General features: G+C 36.3%; 2 protein-coding genes across 2 annotated transcripts; one reads left to right on the top strand and one right to left on the bottom strand.

The window, feature by feature from the left end:
* Positions 1-691: 691 nt before the first annotated feature.
* On the bottom strand, positions 692-5,328 carry LOC127866947 (TNF receptor-associated factor 6-like). The gene is made up of 2 exons (XM_052407815.1): positions 4,993-5,328; positions 692-2,321 (listed from the first exon to the last, which is right to left on the bottom strand). Exons 1-2 carry the CDS (start codon positions 5,146-5,148, stop codon positions 1,323-1,325), a joined length of 1,155 nt encoding a protein of 384 aa, XP_052263775.1. The 5' UTR covers positions 5,149-5,328; the 3' UTR covers positions 692-1,322.
* A 6,569-nt stretch (positions 5,329-11,897) lies between these two features.
* On the top strand, positions 11,898-24,127 carry LOC127869717 (adenylate cyclase, germination specific-like). Its single transcript, XM_052412372.1, has 7 exons — positions 11,898-11,901; positions 17,234-17,388; positions 18,023-19,223; positions 20,737-20,877; positions 21,201-21,299; positions 21,972-22,063; positions 23,906-24,127. Exons 1-7 carry the CDS (start codon positions 11,898-11,900, stop codon positions 24,125-24,127), a joined length of 1,914 nt encoding a protein of 637 aa, XP_052268332.1.
* The last annotated feature ends 1,866 nt before the right edge of the window (positions 24,128-25,993 follow it).

The raw sequence follows: 25,993 nt of genomic DNA, 5'->3' as shown, positions 1-25,993 counted from the left end.
AGAGGGTAACTACATCCAAACGACCCATCAAAATATTATATTTCATAAATGTTGATTCACTTATTTAGCTCACATAACCAGGGGCATTATAATGAATTTGATACTTTTCTTCGCTTTGTTTGAGTTTTAAATTGACTTGGGATTTCGGAATTAAAGGAGCCTTTTTACAGATTTTGGCATATTTTGAAGTTTGTCATTAAATGCTTTATATTGATTAATGTAAACATTGGATCTTAAAAGCTCCAGTAAAAAATCAAGAATAAAATTAAAAAAGGGAAAAAAATGTAGCCGGTACCAGGGCTCGAACCAGTGACACCCGGAGTCCTGGAGTTAGTCTGAAGTAAAATCGCATTAGCCCTCTCGGCTATTCCGCCGGGTATACACGGTTTGATTAGTTTATACCTTATATAAGCAATATTCGTAGTTTCGTAAATTTAAACGACAACAACAGAACTATTCAAATTATTCAATCGTTTCGCGTTGCAACGCTTTATAATTTTTAGATTTTCAAATCGTCAAAAGATACATATAATTGCTATATTGGACTATGGTAAATGTTCAGTAATACTGTTTCCTCACAAATATCATAACTTAAACGAAAATTTGCGAATCTGAAACAACTTTTTTCAATTTTGTCAATTTACCAATCCGTGAAAAGATCCCTTTAAGCTATAACAGCAACTCGACCGTATTTTATGTAAAGGGGTTTATTTGATATAATCCCAACATCTAAATGAAACAATCAAACGTGTAAAGTGTTGGTATGTTTGAAATAAACAACTTAAAAATAAATAAAACAGTAACGTAAACAGGAACCGTATCAAACAACCTTTCAACAAAATTTATACAGAGTGTAAAACATTTATGACAAAATACACGGACATTAACATTCTGTAAATAGTCAAAGAATGTATACAGAAAGTGTTACATGGTAATCGTGTTTGACATGTAAAGTTACAAAGTGAAAAGCAATAAAATTCAAGCAGTAAGCCTACTCCAACATCGTCGCTTTAAGAGCCACGATTTCTTATGTACGAGTATCCCAAGAGTCATTATGTCTTTCACAGAATGAAATGTCTGCAGATGTATTGTTATCGTCTAAACTTAATGCCAGTTATAGGGACACATTATAACAGTACCGTGATTTAGATACTTCATGCTTTTAGAGAATGTGCAATTTCTGAAAGGAACACAACTAATCTAAACATTTAAATACACCCACAAGATAAAGATCTACCGGTAATGTATATTCTTCATAAAAATGTTGATTAAGATTATGAAGATTCAGACGGCAAGTTTGATGTTTTAAATAAATCGATTTGTTATCTCGCACTAGTGAGGTATTTTGCGGATACCGTTGTCAATTGACGATATCGCGCGATACTCTGCAGCCAAAAGTGCAAGGTTGTCCGGCAATCGTCCGTAAACCAGTTACTTGCGAAGGCAGTAGCAACGAGCATGTGGATATCATGTTCGAACTCGGAACCGCAACGGGCGTACTTGTCGTAACAACGTCTCACGGCAGTAAATATTTTATCTCTGTCAATGTACGCTGGTTTCTTCAACAAAAATCTTGCCAATAGGAGAGACAGCCTGGCGATGCTTTGCGGAGTATAACCGTATTCGTAGTCAGGATCGAAGTCGTTGTTCAGATCAATGACTTCAGACTGTTTATTTTGAAGCTCTTCCTTTGTTTTCTTGAACGCTCTCTCCATGACTCTGTTTTTTGATTCGGCTATCTGAAGGTCACGTTTAAGCGTTTTCACTTTAAATTCCAAGGATGCCATTTTGGAAATCAGTTCTGAGACGTCGATTGACGTCAAAGCGTGACTAAGCCGCGCGTGACTGAGACGTTTTTGAGTTGACGAGCCATCGAACTCATCGGTATCGTCACTAACGGAATGGGCGATGCCTTCGCAATGTATCTGATGACTGGCTAGCTGGAACTTGTTCACACTCTCATCACACCCTGCACAAGTCACCGGGATATAGCCACAGGTCTCCAAATGCGATTTTAGCCGCTCGAGTTTTATAATAACTTTGCAACCGCGAACGTTATGATCGCACTCGACGTCAAACCCGTTAATGAGATTCCGTAGCGACAATACTGGCTTTACGGTCTCCTTTGCCACGTGACTTCGGCATTCCGGACACGTGTCGGTTCTCGGCCGCAACAGCCATGTGTTAAGGCACGACTGGCAGAAGGAATGTCCACACGGGGTCAGTACGGGATCCTCGAGCACGGAACTGCAGATGCCGCAAATAAGGTTCGGGTCTACAGGTGTGATGAAGCGCTGTACGCTGTACCCCATCGCAAATGTCTACAATAGATGAAACAACAACTATCTTCAACTATTCTTTCACCCATGTATATATGGTATTTTAATAAACACACACACACGCAAAATAATGAACAAACAAACACATTATAAGTTATAACACATAACTAATTAAAATGTTCCAGCGTCACGTTATCAAAACATGTATACACGCGTCGACGCATGTCTGGTCTTTTAACCAAGGCACTTATATTCTGTTTATTATTATACATCTCCATAGTTTTAAGATCGGTGTTCAAGTTTCAGGGAGTCAGTGTTTAGCAGCATACATGTAAAATATTGGAAGACATTAGATAGTGTATATTTTACAGTTTTATATTTATACGTCATAAAAGTTCATGGTTTGTATTCCGTGAGTTTTAACAGCTTATAAAAACCATTGTTTTCATTTGAAATTCCCATGGATAAGGCCGGGTTGTTTTAAGTCGATTTCCCTGGCGATTAGGATTTGGCGCACAAACAAAATCTGCGATGTTATGACGACTTTCCAATTTATCGCGCTTTAATGCTCCACGAATTGAATTATTCTAAAGTGCCAAATGTACTAAAAACGATTTTTTTATATGTTTCCTTTTTTCATCTGACAATCATTGATTTGTTTTATGTCACGTTACCCATATTTGAATAGTTATGATATCCAGCGTTTATGCCGTTGCAAACAAGCCATATGAATAAGATAACATTTAAACTGACGTTTGACGTTTTAAGGCTCTCACATCTTAATGACAAGCAAAGTTCATCGAACGTATCTTTAAAACTATGTTGTAAAGATATTCGGACCTCGCAAACCTTGTTTAAACAATTGGTACAGAAGATTTATTGTGTTTGTTTAAGAAAGCTTTGTAAATTTAAATCCTCTTCAAGCTTACACCGCGAGATAATGTGTTGATAAAGATATAGCCATCTCAAGTGTTATGACACTTAAACTTTGTTGTAAACTATCTGATACTTTCTATTTTTAAAGAATGTTTGCTTCACCGTTTACATTTTTTGTAAGTTTATAGTAATTCAAAATGGTTTATGAACCCATTTCGTTCCAATAAAATACAATCTCTATGGGCCGTGCTCTGTAAAAAGGGGGTTTAATGCATGTACGTAAAGTGTCGTCCCAGATCAGCCTGCCCGAACAGGCTAATCAGGTACGTATTTTTCGTTTAAAAAGTCTCTTCTTAGGAAAAATTTACCTAAGCGGAAAGTATTGTCCCTCATAAGCCTGTGTGGACTGCATATGCTAATCTGGGACGATACTTTACGCACATGCATTAACCCTTTAAGTGCGGGAACCGAATTTTGAAGGCCTTTGCAAACAGTTTGGATCCAGATGAGACGCCACAGAACGTGGCGTCTCATCAGGATCCAAACCGTTTGCTATTTTGATAGTATTCTTTCAAAAAATTCCGAAGAAAATGCTAATTTAGAAATTCAGCAGACGATATTTTAGCAGACGACAAATTTCCCAGCATGCAAAGGGTTAAACCTCCTTTTTACAGAGCGCGGCTCATATCAATGCAACTTTGATAGCATTGTTAAATTTACAGCAGACTTTCACGTAGTGTTTGCACGGACGCTGATCGCGCTGCAAAAATGAACAACGAAACTCGCGTTGAACCGTCATTTTTGCAACAGCTGTTTGTGCTTACGTGATTCCTCAAACAGCTTAATAATCTCTGATTTTACATGATTTTGGACGGCTTAATCGCGTTAATCCGTCGAACATGTCACATCTGTTATTATCCCAACATTCTGGAGGACATGAAATAAACTTAATTGATTTTATATTAACGGGACTTGTTCTCAATTTGCTAGAAAAAGTCATTAATATTTTAACGAACAAAGTTATTATCTCTCGATATATCACCCTTCGCCGGAATTCGAAACCGGATCCTTTATAAGAGCAATATCTAATCCATGGGCCCTTCCTTAAATTAAAAAGTTCTGTGTAAGTAGCACCATTATTTTCCTCTTTTTTTACAAAATGCGTTAAAAAAGCCGTCGACTAATGATTATCCAGGAACAAAAACAAACGCACGATATTGTAATACTTGTCTAAGGAATGAATGTGTAAATGTATTATTGACTTAGTTTTTGAAATTGTTTTTATTCATTTTCCAAACTATTAACAAAACAATTAAACTCGCCAAACTGATTCTCGCTAACATATTCCGGCCTAATTAATAACAAAGCCTCCCCGCCCATGGAACTTTTTCGCTCTTTAGCAGGGACCTACTAAAGCGCTTTCCCCAATATAATTTCATAAAAAATAATGCAATGAATTCAATATGATAAGCTAACCTTTAAAAAAAAATCTCTTTGTCGGTGTTTTCGATATAATATTCCACAAAATGGAAGGACAGTTTATTTCCCCATATCAAAATGAAAGGCTTTCCCATGCACGGTTACCTCTGTCGAGAGAAGTGAAGTCCTGTACCATGCTTTAATCACTAATTGATAATTTTCACTTTGTAATTTCTAAAATGTGATCATGTAATTGTTATTTCAATATCATGAAAAATGACACATGAAAAGTACCAAAATACATTTATCCAAAAAATAATCAGAATGAAACAGCAATATTTACATACAAAACACACTCGTCATGGACAAATGCATGCGAAAACAATTTTGTAGATAGTATTTTGTAAAATTGACACACCTCATGAGTAACATCATCCGAATCAAATCCAACAAGATTGTTATTCGATTCACTCGTCTTAAATTCAGTAAGTCCGTTCAATATCTGAACTCCAGTTTCAATTTCATTGATAATCGGGCATAGTTTTACAGGATAAATCGCGTCAATAAATTTCATACTGTCTGATCACGCCGCATGAGGCATTTAATTAATCAACTTTGCGACTGTCACCGATGAAGTGCGAGTATTGATGATCAGTGGTATTGCATTTTACTTTAGTCGCATATAAACTTCACATAATCCAACATCGGAATTGTTATGCATTAATACTAAAATTTTAAGTTTTAATGTGAACGAAGTTCAAAAACTGTCTAGCGAAACTAATAACATAAAAAATATTCGAATATGCATGTGGCCCCATTATTAACTAGCACCATTGTATTCTGGTGTCTTAAATTATACAAAAAGCTGTCATTTCTTTAAAGACCCATTTGATATCTTGGTTCATATGTATTTAGCGATTTACTCAAATTAAACAACGTTTCTAATTGTGCACATCGTAAGTATAGCTGAAGTAATACGTGTCAATAATCGAACGAATAAGACACAGAGTTTCGTATAAAGGTGATGTTCGCTAGTAACCACTTCAGGCATGTGAGTAGATGAATCCAATGACAACACACTACAACACAATCAAATAGCTTTAACACATTCAGTTCGTTCCGTTTAAAATGCTGTTTAAAGCAAGGACAATCTGTCATTTGAATCAAACTACCTTTAGATTAAAACATTTATCAAATGATAGTAGAAATTGCCAACCCACGGACGATGAATCATTCCCATGGCAAACAAGTAAGTATTATTAGATGATTACCGATATTTTATTCCTTTTTACTCTTTTCAAGTCAAGACAATAGTGTGTACTATTTAAAATTGTATAGAAGACAAAGTTTAAGTCTTATCATGGGCAAGAAGAGTTTATAAACTCTAAGTATTAAATATTAAATATATATATATATAAACTTTATAATGTGCATACATCTGCAATATTTCAATATGCTTCTACAATGGAAAGAATTGGAGAGTTTTACTGCATTGAAAGGCATTATTTGTGCGCATATTTTGATTTCCCGATGGAATGAAATATATGCAGAGGCAAATGTTTTACAATTTATTATTTCTTTTACGTTATCCTTAATTGATAGTTTACTTGTTTACAAAGTAAAATACATGTAGAGCTTAAAAAAAAATACATTTACTTACAAACAAAAGTTTTCATGTATCATTGCAAAAGAATTTATATTTCTTTTATGTTCATAACATTCGTTACGATAATAAACAAACCTGTCGGTAAAAAAACTCTATCCAATCAAACGTCTGTGGACACAAGATCGGTTGAGTACTGACCGGAATTCCACGAACGCGAGATTGATAAAAACAAAAATCAATGGATTACTTCTGTTGTTTCCGGCAAATCATTAATTAGTAGCGAGGTTACCTTCCACTAACTTCCTCATGTGTCGCATGACAATCGGATCGCCTCTAGCGATATCGTATAATTCCCCAGGAAGCGTGCTGCAATTATTGCTAATTAAGGAGTCATAAGACACAGATGGCATGGCCCAACGTATGATGTACGTGTATCGGTTTCTTGTTTTCATGTTCTGTCGATCTGTTAATACTCTAATTAATAGTAGTACTATACTTCACACAAAATACAACTTTCCAAACGAATAAATCTCGGTATGCCGCCTTAACAGAATCGAATATTAAAGTAAAATATACATTATTATTTCTTATAAATTGTAAACGGAATGGTAATGGTAGCAAGAAAAAAAAAGACAATTTAGGTACTGGTACTAGAAGATAATCCACCCAAAAGCTAAAACCTGATCCTACAATGTAATGGTCATTTCTACAGAAGTCGCTGTCAAAATCCACATTTGGCCAAAATATGCTATTGTTGTTTCAGACTGTAAATCACAAATGGATTTAGTTTCGTTATTTAATGACATAAATAAAGAAACTAAATCCATGTGTGATATGCAGTCTGAAACAACAATAGCATATTTTGGCCAAATGTGGATTTTGACAGCGACTTCTGTAGAAATGACCATTTCATTGTAGGATCAGGTTTTAGCTTTTGGTTGGATTATCTTCTAGTACCAGTACCTAAATTGTCTTTTTATGTTCAACGTAAAATATAGTTTAAAATACATTCTTCACGATTTGAGATATCCATGACCGTACAAATGTGAAAAAATAATGATGTTATGAAAGCAAGTGACGCATTTAATCACACCGTTTTCTTTTCAAACACATAACACCGACAAAATTTTAACAAAAATGGTGCAGTTCGGCCTTAGGTAACCCGAAATGTGCACTCGTGTACACCTTAATAATAAAATCACTGCCTCTGATGGCCTAACTATTGATATACGTACGCATAAATACGAGTAAATATCTCGATTTGATTATTTATATTCGAATATATCAATGTAAAACCTACCTTTGAGTATGTGTATGAATTCATTATCTGAGAGAAGGCGTTCATGGTTTACAAATGATTCATGAACGTATCGTGTCTTCAAAATAATTATTAGTCGTGTCTAGCCGCATCTTCTTTATATTTCCCAAAGGATGGGTCAAAGGATACACATCATAAAATATTCAGGTAGCCGATATGGCCGAACAGATGTCGACAGTGTAATCTTTTGAAGTTATCCTTCTCCGTCCGATGACTCTGTCTTGACTGACATTCAATAGAAAGTTTAGAAACCAAAACGTATTAGTAAAGAAGACATTATAGTGCGTTTTATGCACACAAATGCAGAAGTTTCTTTGAAATATTGAGCTTTACAGATTATTTGCATCCACTTTACATAGGGGGTAATCACGTGACAAACAAGATGGCGACGTCCATGCCGAGGCCGGTATGTTTCGTCGTTTTATACCCTTTATTACTTGTATTATTATTTTATATTCCGCCCACTCTCCAGCCATATTAGAAAGAAAGTTACTGACTTTTATTTCTAAGTAATATTCGCTCTATATCTCCACTTTATTCGGTGCACAATTTGTTAGCGAGATGACCTAATTAGGGCTCCACTAAGAAAATTTGCACCGAGTAAAGTCGAGATATAAAGTGAATTTAAATACGAAATAAACGCTAATCACCTTTTTACTGAAATGGCTCGAAAGTGAGTGTCATTTAAAAAAATAAACAGACGTAATAAAGGGTATAAAACGGCGAAAAATAACTGTCTCGGTATGGACGTAGCCATCTTGACTATCCCCGTGATTAACCCCTCTGTTTTAGTCCTTCGGCAGGACTTTGGCAGAAGCATTCCCAATGTGATGTGACTTACAACGGAGTTGTTTCCTAAATAGACTTAAATATATGGATGGGAACGAATGTAAGAATATTCTTATATTCGAAAATCGATCGAATGTTGGAATCTGATACTCAAATTTTATATTCAATTTTGGTATGCAGGTAACTAACAGTCCTGTATTAGACATGTATAAACTATGAAAAACCCCTTCGGAATATGCACAATACTAAGACTCACTCCTTAAACGACTGCGTTTATATTGTGTAAGATGAAGAGTCTCTGCCCATCTGTTGAGAATCCACTGCGTTTATATTGTGTAAGATGAAGAGTCTCTGCCCATCTGTTGAGAATCCACTGCGTTTATATTGTGTAAGATGAAGAGTCTCTGCCCATCTGTTGAGAATCCACTGCGTTTATATTGTGTAAGATGAAGAGTCTCTGCCCATCTGTTGAGAAACCACTGCGTTTATATTGTATAAGATGAAGAGTCTCTGCCCATCTGTTGAGAATCCACTGCGTTTATATTGTATAAGATGAAGAGTCTCTGCCCATCTGTTGAGAAACCACTGCGTTTATATTGTATAAGATGAAGAGTCTCTGCCCATCTGTTGAGAATTCACTGCGTTTATATTGTGTAAGATGAAGAGTCTCTGCCCATCTGTTGAGAATCCAAACTGGCAGATATGTATATAACAACATCCCACGCAATGAACGCTAGTGTTTATGTTGTAACAACATAGATTTAGAAGATTAATAGCATTGTATATTTTTATGCCGCTGTTACACTGATTTAAGAAAAAACAACTTTATCAACCGTATATTTAATATTAACCTATTAGTTGCATGTGATATATTAGTAATTTCTAATGTATGTACATATATAACAGAAGCTTTTGTTATATGAAATACCATCATTAATACTACCGTTTACTAGATTTCACCAGCCCACGTCCATGTTCTTTCCATGGATTGTATTGTTTTTTTTATTGACTTTTTATTTTAAATAATGCTTTATTGTTATTCGTAGTTATGTTACAGAAAAAAATGTGTGTATTTGTTTATCAAGACGATAAACTTTTCTTTAAGTCTGAATAAACTGTGTGGCTGTCCGTCTGTCTGTTTCAATTGGTGAATTCATCGTATACATAGTGGAATATTATGTTCGAATTAAGATTGCGACGTCCATGTCGAGACAGTTTTTCGCCGTTTTATACCCTTTATTACTTTTGTATTATTTTAAAATGACGCTCACTTTCCAGCCATAGCAGTACAGATGTGATTGGCGTTTATTTCGTATTAAAATTCGCTTTATATCTCGACTAACTCCTCGCGAATTTTCTTAGTGGAGCTTCAATAAGGTCATCTCGTTAAGAAATTTCGCAGCGAGTAAAGTCGAGATATAGAGCGAATATTAATAAGAAATAAATGCTAGTAACTTTCTTGCTGATATGGATGGAAAGTTAGTGGCATTAAAAAAAAATAATAATAAAGGTTAAAAACGGCAAAAAAATCTGCCTCGGCATGGGCGTCGTCGTATCACGTGATATAATGACAACTATTAACGTGTATTATTAGATTATTCACAGTTATGTTTTTCTTATCGCCTTGTGGACACAACCACTCCGATCAGACCCATTGTGAACCTGAAAGCTTCCTCTGTCTATGGTTGATGTAACATGTGTTTTGAGAGGCCAAGGAAAAATAAGCAGGGAATGGAGACAAGTGATACAGGAGGTCGTAGATCTGAAAATAACGTTAATAATGTGTAAAAAATGTTTTGAAGAGAGGTGATATGGATATTCGTCATTAATTTGAACTGGTAAGTTACTTTGTCTAAGTCGAAAAATCAATGTACCGGAACGGACTCATATTTCATTTGTAATGCAGGTAGACTCACACACCAAATATAAGGTCAAATATCTTAAAGCGTTTTGAAAGAAAGTCCGGAACATTAAATGCCGGACAGTCCGACTGTTATATGCCACGATACCGGGGCATTAAAATCAGCTCAGTATTTAAAGGGATCTTTTCACGTTTTGGTGAATTGACAAAATTGAAAAAAGTTGTTTCATATTCGCAAATTTTCGTTTTAGTTATGATATTTATGAGGAAACACTGATACTGAACATTTACCATGGTCTAATATAGCTAATTAGCCATTATATGCATCTTTTGACGATTTAAAAACCTGAAAATTATAAAGCGTTGCACCGCGAAACGATTGAATAATTTGGAGAGTTCTGTTGTTGTCGTTTAATTTTGTGAAACTTCGAAGATTGCTTATATAAAATATAAAATACCTCACCCATACGTACTTGGCAGGATGGCCGCGCGGTCTAATTCGTTTTTACTCCCGGACTCCGGGGGTCACTGGTTCGAGCCCTGCAGCGGGCTACTTTTTTTCCTTTTTTAAAATTTATTCTTGATTTTTTACTGGAGCTTTTAAGATCCAATGTTTACATTTATCAATATAAAGCATTTAATGACAAACTTCAAAACATGCCAAAATCTGTAAAAAGGTCCCTTTAAAGGAGTTGCGTAAGAACCATCCGGAGAATGGTATAGTAAGTACAAGGCCCATAACTTCGCCAAAAATCACTAAACCGGAACAAATTTCATACTTCATTTCTAGGTTATGTAGGTATACTCACATTCATAAACTCAACTCAAGATCTGAAAGCGCTGCTTAATAATATCTGATAAAATGTTATTATAATTATAGAGAAACACGAACACTTACTAAAAAGACGAATGCATCGGTTTTTGTAGGAAAATATGTACGAATTATCTGCGTCACAATCGGCTCGGGGCGCTTATTTGTATTTGCTGCATTTTATGAAATTCGTCTTAAATGTATCATTTTTCTTGCATAGAGTGTGTTATTATAACATATTTGTATCAATATATTAAAATTCAACACATATAAAAATCGTATAATCTCGCTTTAAAGTGATATTATGGGCATTTTTCACTGTTGAATTGAGCTGAAAAGAATTAAACAGTCAAAAGAGTAAGTTACAATGTGGTTACTGGCCAATTATCTGCAACTTATCTTGTTACGAGTTGTTTATAAAAATATATTTTATATTCGATATTTTACGTGACTCACCCAGTCCTGTAAGCCGAAATGATCCGTTAAATAAAATTGTGTCTCTGTGTCGTATAAACGAATGTGCACTACAACTAAATTTAGGTTCACATTGTACATGCGCGATCAGTTGTCAAACGAAAGTACGGTTGATATTCAAATGCATTATTTTTCTCTTTCCGGGATATTGTTTTAGTATGTTGATGGTGCATTAACAAATATAAGTGTATATGAATTGAAAACATAAAAAATAAACAACGATTGCGATAGACATCTATAAACTGTTAGATGCCCATAATATCACTTTAATAAAAACTTATTATAAAAACATTTTTATATACAATAAAACGAAACAAACCCACGTCGGTAAGGTTTTGACAAACAACGTGATTTTTGTATTGTGCTTGATACCGAAAAAATGTACAAACATGTTTATCTGAAAACACTATCTATAGTCAACAAACTGGATGATCCTAGAATCAAGTAAGCGCTAAACTTCGAGAATGGGTAGGTCAGCAACATGAAAATGCCAGGACTAAACGAAGACCAACGCGGACCATGCGTGAAAGGTGCGAACGTTTAGCACTATTGACGCTTGCCAGCGGTCAATGATGTGCTAACTTCTTCGGAAATGTAGCAATCTGCAACAAAAGTGTGATGATTGTAAATGTTCCACGTATATGCTCGCGCACATCAGTGCGGTCTTCAGTTGTTGCGTCCGTATATACCGTTAGTTTTGGTGCTTTGTCATTATACTTTTCACGGACATCTGATGTCAAAGAATAATTTTTGGGAGGATAATACTACAGAAAACAAAGACATGCAAGGACCTTCCAAGACAGTGCAGTAAGCTTTTAAATAATAATACACATAAAAAAATTATGATAATGATACTACTACTACTAGTACTACTTCTAGTACTACTACTACTACTACTACTCCTACTACTACTACTACTACTACTACTACTACTACTACTACTACTACTACTACTACTACTACTACTACTACACTACTACTACTTCTACTACTACTACTACTTCTACTACTACTACTACTACTACTACTACTACTACTACTTCTTCTACTACTACTACTACTACTACTACTACTACTACTACTTCTACTACAACTACAACTACTACTACTATTACTTCTACTATTGTTATAATTATTATTATTTTACGTCTGTTTGTGCTGCCGAAGGAAATCGAGGTTTTGAATGTTTCGGGCTTATATAAGCATTTTTGTGTTCTTGTCTACTCTTAATTTGCCTATATTCTTCTAATATTCTTATTGATAAAAAATATACGCGAAAAATCATTCTACAGTTTAATTATCATTCCCAATCTTGTTATCAATAGAAGTTTTCGTTATCTTTTTTTCGATAAGTATGCATTGTGTTTTTGTTTGTTTTTTAAAGAAGTATATTACCTCCTGGTTCAGCATCTTTATTTTTCTTATAGTGCGTGTTTTCGTGTGAAGCACAGCGCGTTACCTAATCCCCGATTTGGTTTCTGAAAACGGTGACGCCACGACGCAACCTCCGTCAAGAAATTAAATTCGTACCGAGCATAGCTAGTATTAAATCTCTAGCGGCTGGTATTTGATACGAGATATGCTAGGAACTAATCAACTCTCTAGCGGCTGGTATTTGATACGAGATATGTTAGGAACTGATCAAATCACTAGCGGCTTGTACTTGATACGAGATATGTTAGGAACTAATCAAATCTCTAGCGGCTTGTACTTGATACGAGATATGCTAGGAACTTATCAAATCTCTAGCGGCTTGTACTTGATACGAGATATGTTAGGAACTAATCAAATCACTAGCGGCTTGTACTTGATACGAGATATGTTAGGAACTAATCACAACTTGTACTTGATGCGAGTTATGTTAGGGACTAATCAAATCTCTAGCGGCGTGTACTTGATGCGAGATATGATAGCAAATCTCTAGCGGCTTGTTCTTGATGCGAGATATGTTAGAAACTTATCAAATCTCTAGCGGCTTGTACTTGATACGAGATATGTTAGTAACTAATCAAATCTCTAGCGGCTTGTTCTTGATGCGAGATATGTTAGAAACTTATCAAATCTCTAGCGGCTTGTACTTGATACGAGATATGTTAGTAACTAATCAAATCTCTAGCGGCTCGTAATTGATACGAGATATGCTAGACACTAATCAAATCTCTAGCGGCTTGTACTTGATGCGAGTTATGTTAGAAACTAATCAAATCTCTAGCGGCTTGTTTTTGATACGAGATATGCTAGAGACTAATCAAATATCTAGCGGCTTTTCCTTGATACGAGATATGCTAGGAACTAATCAAATCTCAGCGAGAAGAATTGGTGGGTCTGTTAACACAATGCAAAGATAACTGTTCACGCTCAGTTGTTGATAAACAATCATAATATCCGACCTTTCGGAACAGTTGAAATCCTCTTTGCTGCTAATAAATGATACGAATAATGTAATGTCTTTAATTGCCATTTATTTACTTAGATCTCTGTACATATTTATTATAATTTCATCTGTTTACTATATCGATGTTTGATGCACAGATCTTGATGAATTTCTTGCAAATAGATAAGCATGCATAGTGATGCCTTTATGTATGTCACTTTATAGAAGTGAGGGGATCACTTCTTTGTTGTAAAAAAAACACGTACGCCGCATTGACGTTACTAAATTATGAGTATTTATGAAGTATCGTTTACTATATCACCGTTTTGGGGTGTTGTCAATTATTTGCCGTGTTTAACAAGTATGATATCGATCACCTGCCTCTCAGAGTTGAATCAAAGGACACTATTAATTTTTTGACTTTGTTTCATATCTTAATTTCAGATAACCCAGTTTAAAACTTGAACTATATTCCATAGAGACATTCGTATACATCTATATACTAACGAAGTTCGTATAAACTTGACATGGATTAGCAAAGTTATACATTCGCATCAAGTTTCGGTAAAATCTAAACAACAACTCTTTTTGTCTAAACACATTTCTCTAGCTTCAATTTTAGAACTATTCAAAGACATAAAAAGTTAAGCATATTTATCAAGGTCTGTTAAGATTTATAGGCTAAATAGATTAATGTTTATGCTATTTTTCGAGAGCATATAGATTTACTTCAATAAGTGCATATTTTACTGGGGACTTTGGCTGTGCACCGAAAAATAATATACATGTGTATATGTAAACATTTTAAAGATACCATATTCGGATTATTAAGCATTAACTCCGTAGAAATGTTATGGTGTATCTTGGAACCGTGACGACTACGTCGAACACATTTCAAATCAAATCGCTTAATTTAAGTTCATGTTTTTTTTTTATTTTAGCGGAAAAAAAAGTTTTAAAGTCTCTATAACGCTCAAAATCAACGAAAATTTCGTAAAGTATTTCGTAAAATAAAGTTAACACCTAAACATTCAGTGTTCCTTATAGCAATAGCTACAATTTCAACGCTAGATGAGGTATGATTACATAGATTTTTGTAGATACAAAATGCTCGTTTTTATTTATTTGTGACCACAATAAATTCCATGTTAATTTCCTGCAAATATATCTATTGATACGACACACGAACACTAAAATGGTACCATATTAAAACCATAATAAAAACGAGCATTTTGTATCCACAAACTTCTATTTTACCAGACCACATCTGGCGTTGAAATTTCGACAATGGCCATAAGGAACAATGATTTTGAATTGTTCAGCTTTATTTTACGAAATATTGTACGAAATTTTCGTTGATTTTGAGTAGTAATGTTACTTTTAGGTGTGCCAAGATCAAAAACGAAAGTAACACCGCGAGGACCAACAGGGCATGATCAATTAATATTTGTAGTTGGGATAACTTGATACGAAATAAAATTTACATAAACAAGCGTTTTGAGATTTGCAACTGCAACTCAACTAGACATTTATCATAGTCATAAGCCTCAGCATTATCATCATAAGCATCATAATTTGAGCTGTTATCAACGACCTTTCTCTAAACATTCCTTAACAAAACATTCATTTTAACTGGTACAAAAGACGCCTAAAATGTAATCCATGGCTTGAAACGAATGTCTTTCCATTTACCGGCAGTGCTGGCGACGATTGTTACGATGGTTCATAAAATAATAAAAATATCGTGTTCGGTTAAAGGTGGACATTTGTTAACATGTCTTAAGTTAACTACAAAGTAACCGGTGTACGGAAAATATACGTAAATGTACCCCGCAATATGGCCCGTTGCCTATTAAAACATTTTTTAATACTGCACGGTGAAATTGTAACTTGTGAGATTCCCGCAAATAAAGCTTTCATAAGAAAATATTTTCTGTATTTGTATTCAAAACAATTAAAACACGGGGCAACGTGTGGGATTGATTGTCATATCGAATAATTTTGTTTGGGCTATGTTTGTGTACCAATCTAGCGGACAACCATGGAATAGCAACACGGAGCCTATGAAACAATGATACCAGTGAGACATGAGCGCGAAAAATGTTTTCAGGGATATGAAAGCATTGCATCCATACGCCACATATACATCTGCTGTACGCAATATATATGCGACTGCAATGGCTGAACATTTTAATGAAGATAAAGAATAAACAGGAAATAATAAATCCTGCCAATTTTTACGTTACTTTGAGGTTGACTGGTCGGCCACAATGAACTGGGAGGCCCTCGGTGGTCACTACAATTTCTTATATTATACGGCGTGTGAATTTTATTATAAAATAATAATATATCATATACAAATAAGACAATGCAAAAACAAATGTATTACCAACACAAATTTACGAATATACCATCGGTTAAAATGTTTTCTTGTGTTTACTTTTGCAAAAAAAGAAAGTCACTCACTGCGAATGTTCTGCTCATCATGCTGGGTATTTTCGAAAGTCACAATCAACGTTATTATACATAACAAAAATGTGAAACACCCTTCTTCACATTGAATAGAACACTTTAAAATACAATTTAAACTGGAATATAGATTTTATTTGAATTTGGCGTAATTTAATGTTGAAAGATTCCATTTTCATATTGATGTCCAATGAATCTTAAAAAGTCTGAGGTACATTCTCCATAAAATAATTTGAAAACTCGAACACATTTTATTGGCTGCAAAGGTATCTAACCACTATTGCTGAGCGGGCACTTACACAAAATAATGCTTGCAGTCAGCGGCCATTAAATACATGTACTATTAGCAAAGAAGAATCGTAATGATGTAAGGCATATTATAGATTAGTTTTTTTTACGATATTTTAAAAATAAATGCATACACATTTGCAAACGCTATGTATATTCTTTAGATTAAGTGTCAAGAAAAGAGGAAGTTCTATATCCAGACTGAGTGACCTATATTCGGCATGGCATATGAACGTTGGATGTGGTAAGACGAATAATTAACGCATTTTATGATTTAGATTTAGAACACGTATGTTCATTGTAAATTTAATAATGGATTATAAGCAATTGATCTATTAATTTGAATACTATGTTGATGCTACTGGAACAAGCCTCTAAGAAAGCAACACGATTGTGTTTTATACAAAAACACAAACCATATTGATGTCTTCAGAGAATAATAGCTTTATAAGCTTGTGCATCTATTCAATCTACAAAATAAAATAAGTTACTGGCTTGCTATTAAACATAAATGCGTTAAACGATTGAAAATTCATGTTCACCCCAGTTATAATTTATTTCTTAATAAGCGATTCTGAAATGAGAAAACATTACTGAATGACGACAAAAATAGATTCAAATGTTTATACAAACATTTCTATTAGAAAATTTCTGATATCGTACAAACAGGTGGTTTCTTCCGGGTGGACTATCTGAGCCAGCGAGGAAAGTGGTTACAGCTGGGAAAACTCCTGGCTGTCGTCTTCATACCAATATTTGCGGGCTGGGCCTTCACCTTGTATAGCATAGCGGAGAATGTTATTGCGAAGAATGTGTACCTAGAGGTGGGTGGTTTAGGGTTTGTATTACTTGTATTACTTTTCTTTCTTACTTTAATGTTTGGCTTCATCATTTGTGTATCCTAAACTCTGAAGTTTTGTTATTCTGCGTTACGTTACTAAACTATAAAATTTGTAGTGTATGTGAAGGACCATACTTTGATGCCAACCCAATTGCGATCTTAAACACGAATGTGCCTACTTTTTTGTCAACACCATAGTGCGTTGGAACCGTAAATATGATTTGTGAAACGGAATGCACTTCGGTATTATAAATTCTACTTCTATCTTCATAATCACCATTTTAGTTTCCCATAAGTCTACGGTTTACTTCTTAAAAATCTAAGCTTGGTATTGCATTTAGGTCGGCTCAAAGACATTGTTTACAAACAAGAGGGAAAGTATCCTTAAATAACCCGCGAGGGAATGAACAATTGAAATGTAACTTGACACTATTTGTTGCTGCGGATGTTTTCGTCGATTGTATTGCCTTCAGTCATATTACGGCAGTAAAGTAACCCACGCAAAAACGTGATTGTAAGCATGGTACTAAGAGAAAGTCGTTTACTGATCTCAGGCGTCGATGAACCATGTAAACGATAATATTGTTTGCATAGGAAAAGTTGTGTATCGTTTTCAGGCACAGGGCACCATGATGAAATCAATTGCACTTGGGAGGTTGCTTTTCAACATACAGAAGGAACGCGACATGTCGATCCTGTACATCAGTCGACTGGGCCTCGGCTCCAAAACATTCCTGCTAGCAGATTACGACAAGACGGATCAAGCCTTTGAACAGATGTGGACCTGGCCCGTAGAGTTCACAACAAATGAAATGAAGCAGTTTCGAAGTAAAGAAAACCTTATGTCGTATATCAACTTACACAGAACTGCCCTCGACATTACTACATCGACCACAAAATCTGAGATCGAATTCTACAATGGAATCGTGGAATTCATATTGGATTGGATGATCTTCAACATCCAAGGAACAGGATTTGGAAACGTTTGGAAGACGTTAGTCGTGTTCCAGAAGATCACATGGTGCACGCTTGACGCCGGGGCAGAGAGGGCGTATGGCTCCTTGTTCTTTGCAAATGGAAACTTCCCTGACGCAGGCATGTATGATGAATATTTGAATCGCATTTCGCGCTTTAATCACAACTTCAAAACTTCCGCTTTCTTTTCTGACCTTGTGGATACTTCAACGGAAGAGAATCTTGATAGCAACACATACACAAGTGCTATAAGGGTTCTTAGAACTGAAATCAGGTACTATAACTTCAGGGGGAACTATTCTTCCATTGTTAAAGCACAGGCTTATTTTGACAATACGACGTTTCGGATAGATTACCTGTACACTCTTCAAGAATCATTAGCCAAAAGGGTCATCCTAAACATGAATGACACTCTTAAAGACATCGAGTTGCAAGTGATCGCCTATGTGGTTGTAGCAGTGATTGTTATTGGGGCTTGTCCGGTCATCATGTTCTTTTCTGAAGCACTGACGTCGCATATGCAAACTTATTCAAAAGTTCTTATGAAAGCGTCAAGCGATCTGAAGGACGAACAAAGCAAAACCGACAGCCTACTGTACCAAATGTTGCCGAAGCCAGTAGCCGACAGACTTAAGAAAAACTCAAAGGTTGAGTCTGAATTCTTCAAATCTGCAACAATCATGTTTACCAGCATAGTGGATTTCAACGAACTTACCACAAAAATGTCTCCTCTTGCCCTTGTGGACTTGCTTAATGTCCTCTACACGGCTATTGACGATAAACTGAAGATGTTCGACGTGTACAAAGTTGAGACAATCAACGACACCTACATGGTTGCTTCAGGTAATTTCCCAATGTAGAAAAGTTACTTTATAAACATAATCTGTCTTTACCCACCATGCGTTCTTTAATTAATTTATAAAACTATAAAAGCACTATTAGTCCCGCATGTGTTTGCATTGTCACCTTTATCCTTGGATAATATCGTGCCTTTTTAAGTTTGATGTTCATAGTAACACAGATAACTATTTAATATAATTAAGATTATTTAGAATTAATAAGGAAGTCTAACTAATAAAGAGTCTTAATAAAAAGCAACCCCAAACAACTCATTGACTATAATACAACATCGGTCATATATTCTTAGTATACCTCACTTTTATTCACAATGCTTAACTCCCATAGGCCATCGTGACATAGAAATACTGTCAGACCCAGCGGGAAAAAAAAATACTGTTTAAAAATTACTGTTGCCCGCTCAAAAAATACTGTCGAAGCCTCGGTTGACAGTATTTCCTCAAGTCAACAAATTTACTTTCACCCTGTCAGACATGTAATATTTATATAATGTCATCGTCGTCAACATAATATTTGAAAGAATCGAATATTAAATTCGCTGTTACTTACCGTAAGGGCCATCGCAGTTACACATTAAAATCCAGAGGGCGACAATGCAATAGTACGATGGCGACCATGCGATAATACGATGGCTATAATGCGATAGTACGATGGCGACAATACGATAGTACGATGACGACAATGCGACAACGCGATAGTTCGATGGCGACAATACGATAGTACGATGGCGACAGTGCGACAATACGATAACGACAGTGCGATAGTACGAAGGCGACAATTCGATAGTGCGATAATACGATGGTTACAGTGCGACAATACGATGGCGATAGTACGATAGCGACAATGCGATAATACGATGACGACAGTACGACAACGCGATATTACGATGGCGACAGTGCGATAGTACGATGGCGACAATGCGATGATACGATGGCGACAGTACGATATGAATATCGCTTTGTTGCAATCGTACTATCGCGTTGTCGCATTGTCGCCATCGTACTATCGCATTGTCGCCATCGTGCTATCGCATTGTCGCATTTTTGCCATCGTACTATCGCATTGTCGCCATCGCATTGTCGCCATCGTACTTTCGCATTGTCGCCCTCTGGATTTTAATGTGTAACAAGATGGCCCTAACGGTATTCCGTAACTTACCACTACTCGAGGTTACTTCAATCAGTACGACTTTAAGAGTCTGACGATTTTGTGTTTATTTGACACATTTCCCATGCGCTATACTGCTGAAATAAACATACGAGGGTGTTATGCATGGACTGTGGTAATTTATTTTGTTCGTATAATAAAAGATAATACAACCACGTCGTTTTCTACGGTATTCGTTAATATTTAGGCGATATCGCTACTTTTCGTAGACCACAAACAGCCTTTTTACAACAATATGACGCGCGGTGTAACGGGTGGACCGAACGAAGGTATCCATTGTTGGTTTTGCTGGGGATTTTTTCCTTTAATTTTAAATTACGTCGCCTTGCAGGAGTTCCGATACCAAACGGTTCCCGGCATCCAGTTGAGATTGCCTATCTGGCGCTGGAGATCGTCTCCATGATCAAGAAGCAAACGTTTGGTGAGACGCGGATCAAGTTCCCCTTGCAGCTGAAAGTCGGATTCAGCACCGGTAGGTTTCATAATCATGATCACGATCGGTGAATATACTAGTCCTCGATGATATCGTGTAATAGCCCCTCCAGTATTCTGTCATTTTATTTTTCAAAATCTATTATTTGTATGTGATTATTTCTATTGACAAAAGTTACACGCGCTTCGTTACGTTTACATTGAATATTTAAAATGGAATCTAAACAAAACAAATCGCTGAAATATAAAGTTGTTTTTTGCTGGATGCCTTTCTTTAACGACTCAGGCTTCATCTGTTGAGCTGCGAACGCTTTCATTTATCGCGAGAATATAGATACAATACCAAATTGTCGTTGTTGACAGGTTCCGTGTCTGCCGGAGTTGTGGGGTCAGTCATGCTAAGATACTGCTTGTTCGGGGACACAGTCAACACTGCGTCGCGCATGCGCTCTTGTGGACAACGTGAGTACATGACACGTGTTACGTTTGACTTTCTGTTAAATGCAGCATTTGCTATGTACTTATCATACTTTTAATTCTCATATACAATTATATTCTGCAAATGTCATCATTTTCCGTTATTTAAAGTCTCTATAACGCTCAAAATCAACGAAAATTTCGTAAAGTATTTCGTAAAATAAAGTTAACACCTAAACAATCAGTGTTCCTTATAGCAATAGCAACAATTTCAATGCTAGATGTGGTATGATTACATAGAGTTTTGTAGATACAAAATGCTCGTTTTAATTTATTTGTGACCACAATAAATTCCATGTTAATCTCCTGCGAATATATCTATTGATACGACACACGAACACTAAAATGGTGTAATTGTAAAACCATAATAAAAACGAGCATTTTGTATCCACAAACATCTATTTTACCAGACCACGTCTGGCGTTGAAATTTCGACAATGGCCATAAGGAACAATGATTTTTCATTGTTCAGCTTTATTTTACGAAATTTTCGTTGATTTTGAGTAGTAATGTTACTTTAAACAATGTTGTCAACAACCCGATTCATTTATCAGCTTATTTACAACATTTATCGACTGTAAGGTGTTCCTAACGTTACCATTGCGTATGAAATGATAAAAGAACTACAACTTATCGGTATTTTCGTTTCCATGACAGCGAACATGATTCACATCAACGAACCGACCTTCAGACTCCTTGATAAGACCGGTTTCTTTGTGCTGAAACCACGTGGAACGATCACTGTGAAGGTAATCCGGCTGCGGGCATGATTTGTCCTTGAAACAGACCTGTTTACAGATTTCCGTATTTAAAAAGCAACTGAAAACTAATGCGATGGAATAAAACACAACGCTTTTTTAAATCCATACACAATTCTAAATAGCAACATGTTTTTTCACTTACTAATATATCCAGGGTTCCCATTTGGAACATATGTCAGCAAATTAAACATGATGTGTACTTAAATAAATGAAATTTAAGTCTGTTAATTGAACGTATATCGGGCAATGGTCTGTATACATTAATTTACAAATTGACCACGGATCACTATACATGTGTTGACTTGTTTTTGTAAATTTATTTGTTTGTTCAAATGTTAATTATGTTAACTTATAGCGTCACAAGCCATGGTGAAGCCTTTTTGCTACGCCTTCCACTGGCGTCTATATCAGTTATTCAATGTCGTGCGCCTACCACTGGCGTCTATATCAGTTATTCAATGTCGTGCGCCTACCACTGGCGTCTATATCAGTTATTCAATGTCGTGCGCCTACCACTGGCGTCTATATCAGTTATTCAATGTCGTGCGCCTACCACTGGCGTCTATATCAGTTATTCAATGTCGTGCGCCTACCACTGGCGTCTATATCAGTTATTCAATGTCGTGCGCCTACCACTGGCGTCTATATCAGTTATTCAATGTCGTGCGCCTACCACTGGCGTCTATATCAGTTATTCAATGTCGTGCGCCTACCACTTGCGTCTATATCAGTTATTCAATGTCGTGCGCCTACCACTGGCGTCTATATCAGTTATTCAATGTCGTGCGCCTACCACTGGCGTCTATATCAGTTATTCAATGTCGTGCGCCTACCACTGGCGTCTATATCAGTTATTCAATGTCGTGCGCCTACCACTTGCGTCTATATCAGTTATTCAATGTCGTGCGCCTACCACTGGCGTCTATATCAGTTATTCAATATCGTGCGCCTACCACTGGGGTCTATATCAGTTATTCAATGTCGTGCGCCTACCACTGGCGTCTATATCAGTTATTCAATGTCGTGCGCCTACCACTGGCGTCTATATCAGTTATTCAATGTCGTGCGCCTACCACTGGCGTCTATATCAGTTATTCAATGACGTGCGCCTACCACTGGCGTCTATATCAGTTATTCAATGTCGTGCGCCTACCACTGGCGTCTATATCAGTTATTCAATGTCGTGCGCCTACCACTGGCGTCTATATCAGTTATTCAATATCGTGCGCCTACCACTGGGGTCTATATCAGTTATTCAATGTCGTGCGCCTACCACTGGCGTCTATATCAGTTATTCAATGTCGTGCGCCTACCACTGGCGTCTATATCAGTTATTCAATGTCGTGCGCCTACCACTGGCGTCTATATCAGTTATTCAATATCGTGCGCCTACCACTGGGGTCTATATCAGTTATTCAATGTCGTGCGCCTACCACTGGCGTCTATATCAGTTATTCAATGTCGTGCGCCTACCACTGGCGTCTATATCAGTTATTCAATGTCGTGCGCCTACCACTGGCGTCTATATCAGTTATTCAATGTCGTGCGCCTACCACTGGCGTCTATATCAGTTATTCAATGTCGTACGCCTACCACTGGCGTCTATATCAGTTATTCAATGTCGTGCGCCTACCACTGGCGTCTATATCAGTTATTCAATGTCGGAAAACAAAGCATACTCTGAACTTTTTCTTAAACATGCGCGTTTAACTTTTATGAACTTTTATATTTTGTAAGCCCAACATTTAGTTTTTTTTTATTCACTGTACGATTTGCATTAGAAGTGCTATATGAATCATTGTTTTTAACATTTCCTTTTGATCCAATCAGGGCAAAGGTGAGATGCTGACCTACTGGCTGATGGACGCCATAACCAAACCCACGAAGAACCCGAAGACGAACGAGTATCGATTACCAGGCGAGGCGGACAGCTACACAAGCTCTTCCTCACTGTATAACCCAAGCGGGGTTGGACCCAGTGATCTTTACAGAATGGAAAAGAAGACCTCGGCCAGCGGCTCTATGTCGCAGTACGCCATAAGTTATATATAGCGCAAACGATTACGTCCAGATGCGTTGCTGTGTTTATGCTTCGCATGTGAGCTCTTGGCAAATCTTGTATAAAACTGATGGGGCAGCCAAGCAAATTAGGTAACGGTTTTAACAATAATACGGTTCACTGGCCGATTTAAATGTTTCTGCAAATCTTAAAATTTAGTAGGTGTATTGCGAGCACTTGTTGACGATGCTGCGAAGCATCGTCTAAGTTATCATACCATGAAAAAATTCTTCATAATGGCGACCTATGTAAAAGACCGAGCCAGTCCGATTGAGAGATCTCGATTTTTCTTATCGGCATACCTCGCTGATTATCATTGATAAAGGTAAATATTAATAGAACAGATTCGATAAGTGTATCAAAATGTTAATTTTAAATTAGTAATTTTACATCCATTTTATTTTTATGGACCAATGAAACAACAATATATTTTCTCTATTTTGTTTGATATTTGTTCTCGATTTTGTAAATAAATTGCGAATGAAAATATGTAAAATTAACTTTTTACGCGATCACAAATCTAAAGAATGCGAACAATTTCGAACCTGCAAATTGTAAACGCTGCACTGCTATGATATATATAGATAAAACAACATTTCTTTGCGTAGTTGTCCGTCTCGCTAGCGCAGTGCTAAGGACGTTCGCTTTTTCACCTCTACGACACAGGTTCGATTCCCGCTCCCGGCGCAGTGTTATTTTTTGTTTGTTTTGTGGTCACCATTCCGGACAGGTGGGTTTTTTTTCCGGATAATCCTATCCCCCCGCAGCACAAAACCATGTAAAAAATAAAAAAGTATTTCAGTAAAAAAAATAAATAGCTAGAAATTGTCGTCAATCTAAGCTTATTTGGTAGGAGTGCTGGTCACACTCCGGTTCCCAACATTATGCAGCCTCAGGCGCGGAGGTAACTCATAACCTTGGAAAAACCCAAATACACACACTGGGTGCAGCCCAGGCGCGTATAGACTTAAACAAGGAACGAACTCAAGTGCGGGCACAATCATTTTAAATTTACATACATTTAATACGATGTTCTAACAGAACTTACACAACCATCTAAGTGTACATAACATGTTTGATAATTCTTTCGATTGTTAGATTTCAGAATATACATGTATCAGGTCATATCGCTTTGGTTAGTTAATTTATCCATATGTTCCTGGGCGAACTCGGATAGTCAAGTGCTCTTACGATTGAGCTCACCTGGTGCGGCTATGTGCCCATACCTACTTTCGAGAATCATCATGAAAGTATTGCCATACTTAATGAACAAACACGCCTTTGCGTATTGAACTTAAATTAACAAACAATATTCAACAGGAAAAAAGCATATATCCATGTCCATGGGCATGTGAAATCACGCCTGTACATATAATATAATTAAATTAAGAACGTAAACAACGAAATAAAGGTAGGGTATGATGTATATGTGTTATTATTATTAACGATCATGTCGTGTTTTGTATATATCTGCTGAAAGGTAATTTTAATAACCCACAAACATTTTATTATAATAGAAAGTTTTACGAAAAGTGGTACAGAAAAATACACGCCGATTATCTGTTTAAAGATATTTCTTGTTGGATTTGATCGAGAATGTGACCCGCCTCCCAGTTTCGCTCAATGGGTCAAGTTACCCACGGGTACTACTTCCCCGTACCCCTAAAATTCTTTTCGTACCAAAATGTTTCGTACCCAATTTTTTTTCGTACCAAATTTTTTTTCCTACCCAATTTTTTTTCGTACCCAAAATGTTCGTATCAACATACACAATTGTGGTGACATAGATAAACTTAAATTGATGTTTAATATCCATCCTCTTCAAAAGCATCGTCACACCAGTATTGTCAGTACTTTGA

This window comes from Dreissena polymorpha, chromosome 2 (assembly GCF_020536995.1).
Source record: "Dreissena polymorpha isolate Duluth1 chromosome 2, UMN_Dpol_1.0, whole genome shotgun sequence".
In the NCBI taxonomy this organism is placed as follows: domain Eukaryota; kingdom Metazoa; phylum Mollusca; class Bivalvia; order Myida; family Dreissenidae; genus Dreissena; species Dreissena polymorpha.
The sequence above is the reverse complement of the archived record's forward strand: the minus strand, read 5'-3'. Positions and strand labels throughout refer to the sequence as shown.

What these genes read in the sequence shown, in the direction of transcription:
- LOC127866947 (XM_052407815.1), bottom strand. Translation starts at nt 5,148, where the DNA reads ATGAAATTTATTGACGCGATTTATCCTGTAAAACTATGCCCGATTATC. An exon ending in CGGATGATGTTACTCATGAG is followed by an intron (nt 2,322 to 4,992) that starts GTGTGTCAATTT and finishes CATCTATTGTAG; the next exon opens with ACATTTGCGATGGGGTACAG.
- LOC127869717 (XM_052412372.1), top strand. An exon ending in CGAAGAATGTGTACCTAGAG is followed by an intron (nt 17,389 to 18,022) that starts GTGGGTGGTTTA and finishes TATCGTTTTCAG; the next exon opens with GCACAGGGCACCATGATGAA. An exon ending in CATGCGCTCTTGTGGACAAC is followed by an intron (nt 21,300 to 21,971) that starts GTGAGTACATGA and finishes TTTCCATGACAG; the next exon opens with CGAACATGATTCACATCAAC.